We start from the raw sequence: 18,825 nt of genomic DNA on the forward strand, positions 1-18,825 counted from the left end.
AGCGCTCACAACAGTGAAAAACACTTTTCTGTTGCTTTTTCCTTCTCATCTGGCTTTGTAATGAAAGTAACTGGCTATTGTTTATGAACTTAAAAAGATTACTTTTTGTCCTCACTCAATAAATTAGCCTGCCCTAAAGGCTCACGTGTCTTGGTGGGGTCCTGCTCTCAGGAACCTTATTAATCCCTGCACTCATCCAGTAAGCTGTTACCAAGTCCTTACTTTATTACAGGAATTGCTGTTCAACCACAGGCAGAAATCAGTAGTAGCAGAGATGGAGGCTATGAAGACATTAGACCAGGCAAAACTACTCTCTGCTGCCCTGGGTAGGACCTTCTAGTAATGTATTTACAGGAACTGAGATACATCTACACAGAAACATCATTTTTAAATATTTAGGTCCTAGAACTCATTTCAAGGAATTTATGACAATGAGGGTATGAGCAATGTAAAGCATTTATAAAATATAATATGGGAAGATGTAGCTGTAGGGAACTGAAGTTCTAATTAAATTAAATTTAAAATCTAATTAAATTAAAAAACAAGTCTAATTAAACACATGGTTTTGATCATATTTTAAGTTACATTGCAATAAAGACTGAGCAATTTTTCCCATTTCCAGGGACTGAACCTGGGCCCTGAGTGCTAGTCAAGTGTGCTGTCACAGAGCACAGTGAAATGTTACCCTTGTAACAGTCACCAGCTACTTTATCTGAACAGAGGTAATCTCAGGATTGTGTATAAAATGAGGCACAGGCTGAGACAGTTGTCTGCCATTAGCAACAGGTGTCTGAGACAACTGTCTGCCATTAGCAACAGGTGTCCTAACTGATATCTCAGTGACAACTAGTAACCTGTCCACAACCACACAAACTCACCTGACATCTTCTCTGCCATTGGCAAGTTTCTTTCACCCCACCCACTCAAAAGGAGTATAAACTAATTCAAAAGCAAGAGGAAAAAATATGTATATTTCTCTGTCATAAATTTAAATTCGTAAGAAGTGTATTAAAAAGAAAATTTCTGAGTGGAGGACTAGTTAGACCTTACTATGTTAGACAATTTTTGTTCTATTTCTACACTGCAGTAAATAAAGATATTTCCGTGATATTTCTCAAGTCAGAAAATCCCCGAGGTTTTCACCTTTTCTGTCTCGTCATTCTTTGAATGGCCAGGCTTGTTTTTGCTATGTGTTATTCTGGAAAAGAAAATGAGTGATACATGCTTTTTAGTCTGTGTAATGCAGGACGCCACTTAATATGTCTGAGTCATATTTGTGAGAAAATCATCAAAAAGAAAAAAGAACCGTATTTTCAAAAAATACTCACTGGATATGGTTCACTTTATTTTCTTCCTTGCTCAAGGACAGTTATACAACTGTTTTAAAAATAAAGACATCCAACTTCCTTTACTAAAGTTGGGTTTCCCTTCATTTTCTCATCTTTAGACTAAAACATTTGGTGTAAAAGTTGACTTTAGTTAAGAGGATAATTTGGTCTAATTATACTAACCCAATTCTTCACAAAGATTAAGTAAGATATTATTAGTGAATTTAAGCATAATTATAAAGAAGATTCAGTATCATAAGTAACTGACTATATCTAAAGTCATCTCTATATCGAGATATTCTAGACAACAGTGCAGAACCACCCAATTTTAGGAAAAGATTTAGTATCAAACTATAACAATCATAGTAAAAATGTTAATTATAGTTGTAGATCTTACACACTGTCAAATCTGGACAAATATTAACAATATATGAAAGCATAAATAGCAATTAGATCTGAGATGTAGCTCAGATGGTAGAGTGTTAGCCTAGCATGCAAGAAGTTCTGGGTTCAAATTCCAGCACTCCATAAATCACGCACAGAAGCATAATCTATCCCGCAGCACTTTACACGCAGAGGCAGGAGGGTTCGAGAGTATAGCATCCTTAGCTATATGGTCAGCATGAGTTCATCGTGGATGACCTGAGACTGTCTCAGAAACAAAACAAAAAACAAAAATAAAACCACCCATGAATCACACAGGTTCTGAAGATGAGGAAACATGCTGAAAGTTATCTGCAACAGCTACAGGAACGATAACAGTTATGCAAAGCAAAACAATATCTGTAAACACACACCAAGGCAATCTTCTAGAACGCAAAGGGGCAATGTGGTGAAAATCTAGGTTTGTTTAAAAAGAAAAGCCCACAGTAATGTATAAATAAAATAATGAGGAAAAAAACATAGAAATGTAATGGGAATGTGTTTTTGTTTAAATCCCAGGTGTGGGATATGGGGCTGCTTCAGATGGACCACGGAGGCTGGCGATGATTTGTCGCGTGCCCTAGCAGAGGCGTGATTTTGCCAGCTACAGACAGTTTACAATTGGAATCTTGGGGACTCTTCAGAGGGTATTTAAATGCTAGAGCCCTGAGATTGGGGGAGGGGCGGCTACTCCCCCTGCTGCTGTTACTGTTTGTTGTTTGCCGACTGCTGGCTGGAGATATTCTGATGAGCAAGATCAAATTTTCCTCAAGCAACTTGACACCCCGTGCGCCCCACTCCAATCAGCAGGAAGTGTGTAACCTCTCTAAGCCTTCTTTCTCTCCCACCTAGTGTTGGGGGGTAGGAAGAGATAGGGGTGGTGTAGGGAGGTAGGAAAATGAACCCAATAAACAGTCAAAAGGTCTAGTTACAAGGCAATTCAAGGAGTCACTAGGAATGGCCAATAAACACAGGCACTATTGAAATAAGAAAAGAGGCTATTTAAGTATGTAATTATGAACAAAGAAAGAAAAATAAGAAGAGTGAACTTGGAGTATATCTCAGTGGTATGGCATTTTATGTCTCTGCATACATACTCACGAGAGATCTCTCTCCCTTGCCCCTCTCTCTCCCTCCCTCTCCCTCTCTCTCCCCTCCCACCCCCCACCCCACCTCCGCCCCCATCTCTCGCTAACTCCCTGGAGCACCAGGAATTAATACTGAAGCCAATACTGATATGTGAGCTCATCACTGGAGGGGACAAGAGGTTCACTTGGCTCTCCTCTCTTTCTCCATACTCCTTTCTGGAAGTATAGGCAGTTTTTTTTTTTTTTCACATACCCCTAGGGAGCCTCTTGGTGACCTTATGTACCAATCGAAAATCCAGTGAGCACATCAAGAGGCTGGTGCCAAACTGTCATCAAGGTCCCTCTGATTGCCACACGAATCGTCCCCTGTGCTATAAAAAGATGTGATGGGAGAGTGAGGTCCCAGCCAGCTCTCCCATCAACTGTCTGGCCACAGAGTCTCTCCGCTGGGCCTTCCTTAAGAGAAGGATTAAGCAGGGATGGTCTTGAGGGGCTAATTCTAGGTGCAGTTTAAAAAAGAAAGCCAGAATGACCTGGGGATACAGTTCCAGAGGCTGGTCACATGTGTAGCACGCACAAAATCCTGGGTTCAATGCCTAGTGCTGGAGCGGGCAGGGAACCAGCCACAGGAAAGAGACTTGGGAACCCTCAGACTTCATCTACAAAGAGCTGCAGAATTTAGAGGAGATCAAGGTTATCCCACGGTAACTGCCACTGCGTGCTTGGATTCCGCTAAAATGGCGCCACTCACTCTGTAGTCTCTGTTGACGTCGCTGAGCTGCCAATGGTTATCGGGGAGGCCCATTCGTTTGTATTCTTCACTGAGATCAATCAGCAGCCAGCCCTGCTCTCGTTCTTCCTTATCTAGCTTGGGATTGAAGGAAAAGCAGTATAACTCCTCGTATTTCACTGCAAGAGAGAGAGAGAGAGAGAACAACGCCAAATCAAACGAAGCCAAAGCCAGAGCCAAACTGGCCCCAAAACATTCTGTCCCAGCTGGAGTTCACCACCCCCCCGCCTCCCAACCCTGGCACTGGGACGAGGGCACCCTGTTGCTATGGACAGTGTCACACAAATCCCTCCCTGCAATGACAAGACCTTGGAGCATCTGGACTCAACTGTGCAAGAGCTTCCTTCCCTACAGAAAGCGGGATGTTCCTTGTTACTAGCAGATTTGCTGTAACTACCACTTAAAAGTGAATGTGTGTTCCAAAACACATAAAATACAGAGCACAAAAGTAATTAAGGATGCAGGGATCCATCAGACATCTATGGTTGTTTGGATTTTGAATGGATTCTACCAAAGACATAATTTGATGCTCACAATATTAAGAGATCAAAAACAAAATACTTGCAAAAGCTACAGATTATGTTATATGTTCCAGCCAAAAACATGTATTTCTAACAACTACGTGCATAAGACGACTGTAGTACTCTTAAGATATTTATAGGAACAGTTAATAAAAATCAGTTCATAACACACAGCAGCCCGTGCATGGAGCCCAAACCATGGGATATACCATGAAAGCTGCCTTCAGCTCTGCCAGGACATTTTCATCCTTCAGGCTTGTGATCTACGCCTCAGAGCCTCACTCTTTCCCTTTTCCCAATAAAATGCAGCATTTGCCTCTTTTTGCTCTGGTCTTGCCATATAAGGAAAGTATACAATTCAGCACTAGCCAACAGAAACGTAGTGCTAAGCCACATGGTCATTACAAAAGTTCCTGTTGCCACATTAAAAAAAGGAAAGGAAACAGTGGAATTGATTTAGTAATATTTTAATCCAATTTGGGGACACCACATGCACTACAGCTCAGTTCAGAGGTAGCTACATTTCAAAGTGCTGGGTGGGCAGCTGTGGCCAGTGGCTACCATACTGGAAGCAGAAGACTTAAGAATTCTATTTTTTAATTAATTTATTTACTCACTTCATATCCCAGTCGTAGCCCCCTCCCTCCTCTCCTCCCAATTCCACCCTCCCCTCCCCCTCCCCACTCCCCTATGCCTCAGAAATGATGAGTTCTTGTTTTTTTCTAACAAACCGATCCATCCAGCTCATATGCACCAATGCTGACCCTCACTTCAAAGATGAGAAAAGTGGGGGCAAAGGAGGCTGAGGAACAGCGCTCACGCAGGGTTGCGCAGCTGGCAAAGGGGAGATCTAGACAGAGAGACAGGCTGGCTACAGGCGCACAGCATCACTGTGCCCCAAGCTCCCCACAGTAGCTCTCAGCTCTTCCCTTCCTCCATGATAATCACCCTGTCTCTCTCCAATGTGCGCCTACATCCTCAGTTTTCCCAGGCCCTTAGTGCTCAGCTCGCTAACAGCCCTCTATGCGGACAATTTAATGCTTCTACGCATGATTGGAGGAGGCCCTATAAAGGCTCTGGCCACCAGCAAGGGGCCAAGGAAAACTCAGCTGTAAGCTTGTTTTGACTGCTATTAAGATGACTCACCCACATGAAAGAAGAAAGAGACGGGTCCTGTTCTGAAGAAAGATAAGGGCATTTGCAAGGACTACATCTTTTCGGTGTAAGAGGCACAACTACACAGACTGTGTTCCACTTCAGCCTTCTTGGTATCAGCTTTCTAAACTTTACAACAGGACACCTGGCTGTGGATCAGGTAGGAAAGATACACAGGCACACTCCCACAGACCAGACACGACCAGTAAAAGCGGTGTCTGACATATGAGCTAATGGGGAAAGCTCTTGCTCTGGGAACAGCTGGTTCAACACCGACCTATCTTTTCCATTACTGAGGACCATCTTCATGACTCAGACATCGCTGTAATAATGATAACTGCAAATGCAATCTGTCGGAGATGCCAAAAGGATCTCTTGAGAAGCCTTCAGCTCCCTGGGGCTGACAACGGAAGTTAAGCTTCCATGTTAAGTGTTTACAAATAGGTTTAAAGGCAAGAAGAGCAAACCACTCCTTGCCTGGCAGCTCTCTGTAACGCGCGCTGATGTGGAACAGCCAAACTGTCCGGGACAAAGCACAGTAGACAGGAAGCCCATCGTGGGGTTGGAGGACATTACACTAGGCCTACATTGAAATTATAACATTATTTTCTTTTGGATATTTTTATAAAAAGGAATGATAAATCCTCAGGCCCAATTTTAAGCACATTTCTATATGAGGGTAAGAAAGCCTCCACTTTATTGTTGTTGTTGGCCAAACCTGGATTCTTGCTAATGTACTGTGGGTAAGCCTTTTCCTCAGAAGCCAGGATACACTGTGCACTGGGGACTGCATAATTTGAGAAATTAAAAAGTACCATAGCACAGACATAAATTTCACAGGATAATTCCCATTTTATACTTGTTTTGTTCTTCCCACTCCAATGCGTATCATAAAATATGGCACAAATTTTAACAGTCACCATGGAAGTAACATTAAAAAAAAAAACAACAACAAAGGAAATGTTTAGGAGTATTCTGTTGACATATTTTTTAAAATTTGTATATTGACAAATTCTAGGTGTTAATCTATTTATGAGGTTCAATGTGGTGTTTGAGACTATTTGTGTGTGTGTGTGTGTGTGTGTGTTTGTGTGTGCGTGCGCGCGCCATGGCACAGGCATGGTGGTTTGACAACAACTTTCAGGTGTTGATTCCTTCCACAACGGGCAGGATCTGAGGATCAGACTCAGGGCATCAAGCTTACACAGCAAGCAATTTAAATGGCTGGGTCACATTGGAAGTCCTGTTAAAAAATTTTAAATACAATATGGAAAGAATAAATCAAAGTAATTAACTTGAAATAATAGACAGTTTTGTGACGAGAATGTTTTAAGTCTTAGCAGCACTGCAAGGTACAATACTCATTAACAGCTAGGCTTGTCATGCTGTGGAACAGACTAAAAAAAACAAATAAAATGAAATCTGGCTTACTCTTCCTAACGGGGCTGTGGACACCTAAGTAACGCCTTCCTGTCCCTCTACTCTCTCTCTTGCTTGTCCATCATTCTCTTTCCACTTCTAGGAGTCCACAGCTCAGCACACGTACGCAGAGCACATCTTCCTTTAACTTATTTAGCACATGGTTCTCTGTTTTGCATTCACACTTCTGCAAATCAAAGACTTTTTTTTTCATTTTCAAAGCTTAATAGTAATCCAAATACACAAGCTTGTGTATTTAGATGCTTGCTCTCCTATTGGTGCTACCTGACGTCATGGCATCTACGGGGCACAGAGCGCTGCTGGAGAAAGCGCACATCTGGGGAGGGCTTTGAGAGTTTTAAAGCCTCATCCCACTTCAGATTTGTTCTGGCAGCTTTTTGGGTGGGGCTGAAGATGTGAGAGCGAAGCTTCCAGTCCCAGCTGTCTTCTGGACTCCAACCACCTGCAGCTCCAAACCCAAATAAACACTTCTTTCCTGTAAGCTGCCTTTGCTACTATCTTAATCCAAGCAATAGAAAAGTAACTAACACCTGTACGCATCGAAGGTGTTCTTCATCCACCCATCAGCTGACAAGCACACAGGCTGACAGCTGTGCTACTGTGGATACTGCTATAGTGAACACGGGGGGGGGGGGGGGGGTGCCTCTTCAATGTAATGAATCGGACAGTAGCTCCGTGCTTTGTTTGTTTGTTTAGGAATGTCCGAAGTGTTTTTAATATTGGCTGTACTCACTTATATTCGCACAGTACACAAGAGTTCTTTTTCATATACCCTTTCTGATCTGAAAGTCTTTTTTCCTTTCCACGTTAGCTGGCCGCACTAAGGGGTGTGAAGCGGTATTCAATGTGTTCTGTTTTGTTTTTTAATCTCCCTGATGATTTGTGGCCCTGAGCTTCTCCCCTGCTCCCCACTCAGATCTTCTGTTTAGAAGTGTCTAGTAGATCCCTGTTGTTCTCACCTGGATTGTGAGTTTTCTTCACACAGAGTATAAGTTCCTTACACAGTTTGAAATCAACCCCTTATCAGATGAATGTGTTACAAATCCCTTCAATATACAGGCCATGGCCTATTTCCTTTGTTGTACAGAGGCTTTGCATCATACAGAAGTCTTTAACTTTGAACAGAGAGAAAAATATGTGCTTGTTCAAGAAAGGCCATCTCCCTCGGCTGATTTACCCCTTTTAAAACAGGCATAATGAATATTCCTCAGACTTTTCCTATCTGTTAAGTCTGTGCCACCACATGCAACGAAACAACTTTTGCTGCAGTGATGGGTAGGGAGGGCCTCATCCTCGGTGTCCTTACTAGGAGGGCACACTGGACCTGTTCCTATGAAAAGCAAAAGCAAAACAAAACAACAGCAATGAAAAACAAATGAACAAAACAGAGCTTCTGAACTACAGGGGTAACCCAAGATGTGCGTGTAATTTTAAAACTTGCTTTTAAATCACAGAAAGTTACAAACTCTGTTAATACACTATGACATCCTACCTACTGAGACATAATTAGCTTAACAAAGACAGACATGAATGTTTTTCTATTCAGAAAAGCAAATTGACAATTCATAAAACATTACATGAAATTAGTTAAGCGTTAATACTTCTGGAAAGTCTGACTGGTATTTCAGTCAAAAGCACAATAAAAACGGGGTTAGGTGGTGTGAACTTCCAGTGTTTGGCTCTATAGCTCACTGATCTACACGGCTCTGAGAGAAGTGAGTGTTCACTGTTGTACTGTTCACTGTGTCCTCTCCGCCCTGGGAAGCAGGGGTCACGCTATACCAGCTCAATCCCCTTCTCGCCCCATTGTCATCTCTCTCAGGAAACTGAATTTCCTAGAAGAAACACGACTTCATCACGTGTAAAGCCCAATGTGGAACCTGTCACTGACCCCTTTGCTCTCTCACATCTGAGGAGAGGGTGTCACCTGTCTGTCATCTGGTGAACATGCAGAGCTGTGGGTTACAAGGGAGACACTGGGGAAGAAGGAAAATAACTTGTTTTGCAGCGATCAGCAGAAGTTTTCAGAAGAGAGTATTTAGAAAAAAAAAAGAAGAGATTTGATCCTATTGTAGAGTAAGTTGGAGTAAACAGAAGGTAGTTTAATGTTAGAAGTACTTTTTTAAAAAAATCAAAGAAAAAATGAAAGGGATGAGAAGGCTACCAGCTACTCTCAGGGTACGGAACTGAGGAGTTTTAGGACCAGAAGTTAAGTACTGAAAGCCAATGGCCTTCGACATTCCACTGAATTTAGACAACTCAAAGTAAATGTCAGGGACAGCCCATCAGAGAACAGTAAGGAGATAGCACAGCCTGTTACCAGATTTGCACTCCTAAAATAAAATGATATGGGTGTCTCATCTTCAGTGTGTATGTTACACAAGTCAAAGTTTAAAGATTAGGACTGTGGAAGCTAATGTCATGGAAGAGGACTACAGAGTCAGATGAGTTATCGTCAATTTTTAAAAAAGCAATTATCAAGGTGAGGAAATGGAAGAGTTGGGAAAGCAGTTGCCTTGTAAACATGAGGACCTAAGTTCAAGCCCTGGTACTGGCATTAAGGACCAGCCAGGCATGGTGGGGCTCACACTTGTAATCTCAGCACTGGGGAAGCAGTGCTGGCATATCAGCCATGCCTGCTTGCTGTGATCCAGGCAGGGAAGAAACCTCCTCTCAAAACACAAGATGCTGTCTGGAGAGATGCCTCAGTGGTTAAAAGCACTGGCTGCTCTTCCAGAGAACAGGTTTGATTCCCAGCACCACATGCAGCTTGCAACTCCAGTCCCAGGTGATCTGATGCCCTCTTCTGGCTTCTTCAGGAACTGCATACATGTGGTGCACACACAAATGCTCATAGAAACCGGCATTTTTAATCAGAGAATTTCAGACCCACCCGGTTAATGTATTTTCTCATCTGGGTGCAGCCTTTCTCTTAAGTGAATTATCTTATGCTGGGATCTTGTATTATCCATCTTTGTTTACATGAAATACATACCGGTAAAATCTCTCCCAATTCTTAGTAGTCCCAGAAGTCCTAAGGACCTACAGAGCTTAGAAATTATCTCTTCCATGGGCTAACAATTGAGATGTAATATGAATAAATTAATAAAATAAAAAGAAATAAAAAGAAATTATCTCCTTCATAGGTCTTGAACTCCCAAACATTATTTCCTTTGTTTAAAAAAAAATTTTTTTAAGACTCTGTAGCACTTTGCAATTAGCTTTATCCATAGAGATGAAATGCGTGATCCATGTTGGTGACCAGAAAAACCTAAGCTGGTGGAGGACCCCGCCTTGAGCATTTCCTTCGCCCAGGGTGCTCTCTCCCTTCCCTCCTTACCCTGAGGACTGTGGGGGAATGATGACGCACTGTCACCCGCAGTGACCGTGCCTGCTCCCAGTACAGTGCCACTGCTTTGCGTGTGAAGCCCTCTACCTCTTCTTGCCTTACTGATTCCAGTCCCGCCTCCAGGATGAGAGCCGGTACCGTGACATGAGTTCAGGACTGCATTTAGCAGCATGCTGTAGGACTGCCTGGGGTTTGTCCTGTCTTCCCACACTTATTAAAACACTGTGTGTTATATAACTTGACATCTCTAAAGCCAGTGTTTCCAAACTGCTGGAGACATTTTAAATCCACTCAGGTGACAGTTTTGATTCAATTAATTACTATGTTTTCTTTTAGGGAAAAGGCGGTCAATCGGGTCTTTGGTTCCATCTAATATCTACTGGCCAAAATGCCACCTTTTAAGAAAAAGCACTCATTTTTAAGCCTAACCCTCACAGTAAGTCCTAGCCCGTTCTGCTCCCACCACAGCCTTCCCCGCCCTTGGAGCTGCTCTCACAGCTAATCAGCCCTTCCCAGCTCTCCAGCTATTCCTAAATCCCATTAATCCGGTCAGAGCACATTTATTGCCCTGCACATCCATTAGTCAGTGACACAGAAATTGCTGGCACAGAACCCCTCTTGCAAGCTCTGCTGCCTGCGGCCTAGCCTACATCTTCCCAGAACTGCTGTTCCAATTATAGAGCCACCCTCCACAAAGTTCAACCGCTCTTCTGGCTTATTTCTGCAGTTATTCTTAACACGCTCGGAGGTGGGGAAAGGTCTCAACCAAATGCCTTGAAAGAAGAACAAAGCAAAGTCAAAACCAAGGCTGGGAGAATTCCCAGGCATCGTCTCCATTAAGTAACACTGGCTCGAAGTCAAATGCTATAGTCCTGTGGTCAGGAAGTCAGAACCCAACCCAGTGTCTTGCAAAGATCACAAACTTCTCACCATTTGGATAAGAAACTATGAGCACATACTCTAGTCTAGCTTGATGATGCCTACTTACTATAAAAACCTGGAAGTGTGCTTCCTTGAAGCAAGTTCACACAAGCCTCACAGTGAGTCAAGAAGGTAATTCCGGCCCTAGGGAAGCAGTGACAGGGACACCTCTGTGAATTTTAGGCTACTCAAGGCTACGTAGTGAAACCCTCTCTCAAAGCAACAAAAGAAAAGCATTTTCTCATTCCTAAGCATAATACAAGTTCTTTACCATGGTTTGTGCCTTCCTTCGCAAGTCACACAGCAGATGCCTCTGATATTTTGCCTACCTGGCCGTGCAAGGCGTATCAGAGAGATGTACACGTCATGGCAGTCTCTCTCCTGTGGGATGACAAGTTGGACGATCTGAAAGTTCTTGCAGCGAATAAGGAGAGGACAGCCAGTGGCGGTTGTCGCCTGCTTTTCAATGGTGGAGATCTGACTGTGAAGAATCTAGGACCAAAGTTAATGCGTACGGTAAGTATGGATAAGAAACAAAAAATGACAAGGACAGGCAAGGCTGAGCCACACAGACAAAGAAACACTCCCCAAAACTTGTCTCATTTTAACACTGTACTCTGGTTACAAACACAGGGGAGGTTCTAAGTAAGAATCAACTATAAAAATCCGCAACTTTAGTTTTTATTACCAAACTTTCTGATATTCACAATTATTAAATTTACACAGCTCCAGGTAGGAAACATTTTGGTAGTCGAATGCTGAATGCATTTAAGAGCTAAAATTAAATAAGGTCATGGGAAGTTAGTAAAATAAACGTTTGCAATCAACAAAAGTTAGAGACGGCTCCACTGGGAAGTGCCACCATGCTCCTTAACTCCACATGGGACGCTCAAGTTCAGTGGCCACTTGTTCTCTAAGCTGTTGGTGGCCAGGCGGTCTGCAGAAGAAAATATTTCACTTTCTCGCTGTTGGTTATTTTTAATGGGCAGATCCTAGCACAGTGTGTTGTTCTGAGATATATATACACACACACACACACACACACACATATATAATGTGCAATGATTAAATCAAGCTAATATAATATATATATATCATATATCTATCAACTTCCTGAGCTATCATTTTTATGGTGATAGATACACTTGAAATTTACTAAAGATATTTTAAAATATGGAATTCATTACGATGTATATCATAGCTCTGTCTCAAAGCCTAGCCCTGTGGTCTATCTGAAATGTTGTACCTCTGATGGGTAACTCCCTGTTCTCTTCCTCCTTATCTACAGCCTCTGCAACAGTCACTCCACTAAGAAAACAGACTGATAAGAAAATAAACCTTTCTGGACTGTGTCTCCCTGGTCTGTGAGGAGATCTATGTTCTGTCCTTAAAGGCATCCCTCCACAAAGTTCCTTCCTGTCCACTGTGTGGTACTGGCTACCTTCTGCTAAGGGTAGCCCTCTCTGGGGTATATGTGACTGGAATCTACAAGTCACGATGTTGGCTGTGGGTTATAAAGTCACGTTTGTGCTGGTGGCTGTCAGAAATGTCTAATGGTTTAATGACTATGCACAAAATACCTGATGATGGGACAGCTCTCTAGCCTTCCTGTCCTCTTCAACATAATAAATTAATAGAACAGATAATTTATAAGATCCTGCAAAAGAGAGGGGCCCTTATTGGAGAAGCTATGGCCATTGATAGCTGTTGAGAAAGGGAGAGTCACTCTCCTTTGAGGACATGGACCCAGTGGGTAACGCTATAACCGTGTGCATGCAGACAGTTCTAACTGGACTCAGGGCAGTATTAATAACAAAAATGAGGAAATGATGGTGAGAGAGGATGGAGCCTAGAAGTGGAGGATGCATATGATCAATACGCATTGTATGAATGCATAAAATTTTCAAAACATCCTGCAAATAATAGTTCTACCAAATCAGGCACCACAGCATGCTACAGGCCACTGCTAGGTATATCTTTGGTGATATCTAAATAATCAGTGTTTAGTATGTAAATGCATCAAGTAGATATGACTGTGATTTCAGACAGACATTCCTTTTCTAACACACCCCAGAAATTGTCTCCAAAGTGCCCGAGACAGTCCACGTGTCCCAACCTAAGGCCAAAAATGTGGACACCATACCCAGGTTTCCTTCCTTGTGTCCGGTGCATTTTCCACGAATATGACATGAGTGGCCGTCAGATATAAAGTTCCCAGTGATGCTTTCTTACAAGACACTCGATCTACCAAGCGGACATTTTCAACCTAGAGAAATTTGATAAAAAAAAAAAAATTCAACCACCTTATATTTACTCTAAAACTTACATTTCAGAATGTCTCCAATAATTAAACCAAATATGCCCCTCAATTCGGGGAAGACTATGATAATGTATATTCAAATAATAAAATACCAATTATGAAAATATGACTTTAAATGTGCCTCAAAACACAGGTTGTATTCTTTCCTTGAATTTTAAACAGGTCAGTGTTTTTACTTCATTGCAGCTATACAAAATTTTACATTTAAGCCAGCACATATATGCATTTAAGAGCTGCATTTACATAACGACTATGTAAGACTATGAATTATCTTCTATAAAAAAAAAAACAAAAACAAAAAACAAAAAACAAAACCACTACACTTTTCCATGTGTTTGTAAAGCTGAAGACACGACATATGGATGTTTGTTTTCACATAAGCTACTATAGTGAGTAATAGAAAGATACATACGAAAGGGTATCAGAGAAAGTAGATAAGGAAGCCCTAAAGGCTGGGACCTACACTCATTCTCTGGTAAGTTTTATCAAGCATTTGTATATTTCTATGCAGAGCAATTTCAGGAGTAGTGCAGGGGGACTTGTCACATGACATAACACAGGAAGGGCGAAGACAACATGTCCCGGCTCTGTGGAGACCAAAGCACAGTGACCTCTTCAGTGAAACAACCCCTCCTTATGTTAAGGTTCGTTTTGTGTTCAGTCATGTGTAAGTGTGTGGCTTGTGCATCTAAGTGCAGGTGCCTTAGCAGGCAAGAAGAGGGCACTGGGTATCCTGGAGCTGAATTTACAAGGTGCTGAAAGCCACAAGACTTTGGAAAGGGAAGAACACACTTTTAGGTGCTAAGCTCTCTCTTTAGCTTCATGAAACACAGCTCCCTTTTTCTACTAAATTAAATCTAGCATTGTAGGTTTTACCTCTTTGACTCAAAACTAATTTAAGGAACATATTTTCTCATATGGTTGTACGTAACTTATCAAACATTCTATTTTGAACTAAGTTTAAGAAAGATCATGAAACAGCTATGGAAGGAGAAAATAAAGACATTATTTTTATAGCATTTCTCTGGGAAAAATAATCTGGCTGTTTAAAGGTATATAATAGGCAAATTATGTATGGTTAGTATACTAATTAACAATATGTAAAACTGAAATACAAATCATTTTTCTGCCTTTAGGCCTAGTTAAACTCAACTTTATTCTACCATATTGACCTAAAGTAATATTTTAAGGTAAAAATAGTCAGTATGGAATATTCTCCCCATAGAAATGAAAGGGGCTATACCACTTAAAAGTATTTTTAGAAATCCCAAAAGAACTGAGTGGGGTACATAGATGTTGGCAGATGGGAAGACTTAATGGAATTATTCCCATGTCTTTTTGTTAACTTTGGATGCTGCTGCAGGAACACTACATTTCAAAGTCTGGCAGTCACTCTTACAGGTCCCCGAGCTGTCAAAAGCAATTTTGAAGCAGAAGCTGAAGCAGGAGGAGGAGGAGGAGGAGGAAGAAGAGGAGGAGGGAGAGGAGGAGGAGGGAGAGGAGGAAGAGGAGGAAGAGGAGGAAGAGGAGGAAGAGGAGGAAGAGGAAGAAGAGGAGGAGGAAGAAGAAGAAGGAGGAGGAGGAGGAGGAGGAGGAGGAGAAGGAGAAGAAGAAGAAGGAGAAGGAGAAGAAGAAATAGAGGAAGGAAATAAACAAGAGAAAAAACACCAAAATGATTTACTGGCACATTTAACAATACAAGAAGTGGGTAATGGACACGGCAATTCCATCATTGGGCAAAGTGTGTGAAAACAACAATGTTCAGGGGCCACTTCACAGTGCATGCTTAGGTAGCTGGAACAACCTGAAAAGCAATAAAGCCCGCAAATCCTGGCACCGTCCTGATGACCTACTCATTTAGCAGGTCCGCTTCACCGCTCAGTTAACTCAAGGCTATTTCATCTACACAGTAGTAAGGCTTCTCATAGCTGAAGACGGGGCTTGGGAACCTACTCACTTCTTGAACAAAGCTATCCCAACTTGTTCTGCCTGTTCCTGAGAAGGCTACCTATGACACATGTGGGCTCATACTCTGGAAACGGCTTTTAGTGTCTGCTAAGAAATTATACTCATTAATTCCGGGTTGTGCATTTACCACAAATCTGGCATTTTTGAAATGAGATCCACCTATATGATTAGTGGATAGCACACCAGTGTTATTTACTTGATGTTGTTCTCCTCTTCCTTTGTGGGATGTAAAATTGTGATGCCTCTTATTACTGATGTCTGAGATTTGCTCAAATGCAGTAAATTTGTAGTCTCTGATAGTATATGAAATGTTGACGTCATGGGACTGGAAGAGGGTAGCCTTGCAGAGTGTATGTCACACGGGGAAAGAAGACATCTGAGGAAATAACAATGTTTAAAGCTCTCAGAGAGAACGGCGTGCAAAGCACACACAGGAACTGTCGCGTCGGGTAGGATGCCATTAAGTAACAGATTTTACTGTCAGGAAGCAAAGGGAACACTTAAGTCAGCTGCTGTTGAGACACGAATAAGGCAGAACTCGAGTCTGTAACATGGCAGACACTAGTCCTCTAGGAAGACGGAGGCTGGGTACTCGGAGACTGGAAGCTATACAAAGCTGCCAGAGGCATGAGCTCGTAAGTGCTAGAGACGCAAAACCTCTGCTCACACGGAAGTGAGGGTACGATGAGACAGAGGCCCGGGGCAGTGCTAATCATCCAGACACCACCCCAGAGACAGGCAGCCAAGGGCATTTTAAAGAACAGCGTCTACTGTCGGAACACAGTTCAAGAACGGAGCTGTGCGAGGGGAATTCTGTGACCCCAGTTTCCTCAACAACATAGAACTGTTCTTGGAATGTGTTTTCGAACTCCTCCAGGTGTACCGGGTAGGGGTGAGCTTACTTTAAGGGTTGTTATTCATAGGCCTCTGTGGAAAAACTTGTCTGAGCCACATGGAGCTTGTCACTGTGACTGTGCACTCTACTTGGGTGACACTTCTTAACCCTCAAGAGTACAAATTGCCAGTGCTCGGAATGAAGCTGTCCATTGCTTGGGACTTACAGTCCACCTTGGCAAACCATCTACTGCCCACAAGAGCCCAGTGCTTGTGACACAAGCATTAACTGAATCCATTGGGAGGTGTTTGTGAGGCTGCTGGGGTCATACACTTTAAAAGACTAGAAAAGGTCACAGGTCACAGGGATCACCGAGCAGGACTTATTTATGATACTGATTCACGTAATGTTTCTAACAATCCTGCAGTGTGGAAGAACTCATGCCTAGAAGCATAACCCAAGCACAAGCAGTGTAATCCTCTTAGTGTACTGTGGAAAACATCTCTGCGTTGTCGTTAAGTGGTGTTTACTAGGTACAGAGGTGCTGGAGCAAACAATTCCCAGCAAAGCCGGTAGGAACCCAGCCTGTCTGCTTCACTGCAGCATCAATCCAGCCTTAGCCAAAACTGTCCAGACACACACAGTCCTTGATATTTTGGAGATTTGGAGTGCCATTAAGGAAGAGGGAGTTCCCATGGATAGCTGCATCAGGGAGTAAAGATGGATAATAGATGCTAAACAACTGGAAATAGCCGAGGGAAGAAAGAAAGCCTAGACCTCATGAAAGCTGGCAGGCCTTCTCAGCACAGCTTCAGATTTCCAAAGGAAAGAGAACAGAGGTATTAAGTAACCCTGGAAACATCTCACATATTAGCCCCAACCCAAGCTGTCATGGGCCTTATAAAAATGACCAAAATAACCACCAGTGATAAAGGAAAAAAAACAGAAAACCAAACCCTTCGAGATGTGTTCCTGTATTGCACTGTGTACTATCACTTTGCACATCCGACCTCACTTAACCGCCTCGGGGTTCTGTAAACAAGGTGATTTATTTAGGTAAAATTACACTGAAAAACCATATTCACAAACACCATCTAGACATTATTCTTTGAGACAAATCCAAAGACAGGCACTTGGCAATCGTAAACAAGAGGCCGAATGCTGGCCCAGACTGCCTTTCAGGATCCTCAGAACTAACAGAAGAGCAAACAGTAAACATGTGATTGTACTCAACAAGCTGCTGGGCATGCAGCACTGCGCTAGGTGCTAAGGAAAAACAAACTGGGTAGGGCAGCCACAGGCCTCAGCCATTACAGCCATTACAGCCTCAATGCGAAGGACAGTTTAACATCCCTCTGCATTCCCATCCAGTCTCTGCTGGGTCCAGGCTGAGGGGAACAAAGGGTTTTTGTTGTTGTTGGTTTGTTTGTTTGTTTGAGCTTTTCCAGGACAGAGCTGCAAAGCTTGCCGAGAACAGCAGGGCTCCATCTCCCACTGCCAGCTCCGAAAGCAGACACCCTGGCTGCAGAAGAGCATCCTTCCTCTTTCCGTGGCTGCCTGGGAGTCAGGAGGTGGAGCATATAAATCACCAAGAGACAGGACCTCTCTCCAGCAATTCTCACCACGCTGCCACCTGCTAATCACACTCTAAGCGGATGTCGCTTTTCACCCTGCAGGTCAGATATGGGACTCGTGAACGTCCTGGGTTCCAGAGTCATAAGACTACAGCTGTCCTGCAGGACAAGGAATTCACAGGTAGAGTTACCGTTCACTGAAAAGGATGGGAGAAGGACCAATAGCAGTGGCCACCAAGTACTCTTGGCCAAACACCAAGTCTTCCGGTGCTATATAAACTAGGCTAAAGGTCACTGTCAATCACTCAGGGGAAGAGATCCAGAGACTTTTGAACAGAGAGAAATGAAAACGTCTGCAGCAGCCAAAACCTAAGACAAGTTTATGTTCTAATCTAAGAAAAGCAGCTAGATAAATAGTTCGCTATGCTAAATTTGGTATCGTGACATTTTCTGACTCTACCAACATGAAAAGAAAAGTATTCACAAGTCAAGAGGCCTGGGCTCTGGAGCTGGTTCTGAAATGGGACTGCTGAGCAGAGTCAGTTGAATTCTCTGCTTCTAACCTGCAGGAAGAACCTAAGGGTCCCTAACACCTCCCTCCACTCTAGGATGCTGTAGCTCTGCCTCGATGGTACTTTAGAGACTGCCCAGAACACAAGACGGCCACTGTAAAAAGTGTGCATGGTAGTCGCTGAGTATTGAAACTTCCATAAACTCATCCACGTGCCAACACGAACTTTTCCAGCTTTCTGAGAAAAGCAAGGCACGGCCTCTGCTACAGCAATACCTGAACCAGTGGAGAAGCTGCACTGCTCATCACAGCTTCTTACACACAAAGTGAAGCCATGAACACCCCACACGCAGCCACACACACCTTCCTAGTCTTCAGGCTGAGCGCCACCCTCCCTTACAACCTTCTCGCATTTTCCTTTCTTAGTAAGTTAGGAAAAGACTAGCCAAATGCTAGAGGATTTGAAAGGTTTCCAAAGTTATTTCTACCTACCATAATTATAATTTGGTTTTTAGTCTGAATTGATGGTCTTATTAAAAATAAAGCAAGGCCAGTAGAAAAGATGTGAGTTCAATCACAGGACCCTAATATTGTAAAACCAG

At 42.8% G+C, this 18,825-nt stretch overlaps 1 protein-coding gene across 1 annotated transcript in view; it reads right to left on the minus strand.

The window, feature by feature from the left end:
- The window catches only part of MTMR7 (myotubularin related protein 7), an 83,806-nt gene that overhangs the window by 44,194 nt on the left and 20,787 nt on the right, over nt 1-18,825 (minus strand). Inside the window, exons 2-4 of the mRNA XM_084759670.1 lie at nt 13,159-13,281; nt 11,345-11,507; nt 3,591-3,748 (exon numbers count right to left, since the gene is read on the minus strand). Coding sequence (XP_084615796.1) covers nt 3,591-3,748; nt 11,345-11,507; nt 13,159-13,281 — 444 coding nt within the window. The remainder of the gene's footprint in view (nt 1-3,590; nt 3,749-11,344; nt 11,508-13,158; nt 13,282-18,825) is intronic.

The sequence above is a fragment of the Acomys minous genome (assembly GCF_964271855.1).
Source record: "Acomys minous genome assembly, chromosome: 15".
Taxonomy (NCBI): domain Eukaryota; kingdom Metazoa; phylum Chordata; class Mammalia; order Rodentia; family Muridae; genus Acomys; species Acomys minous.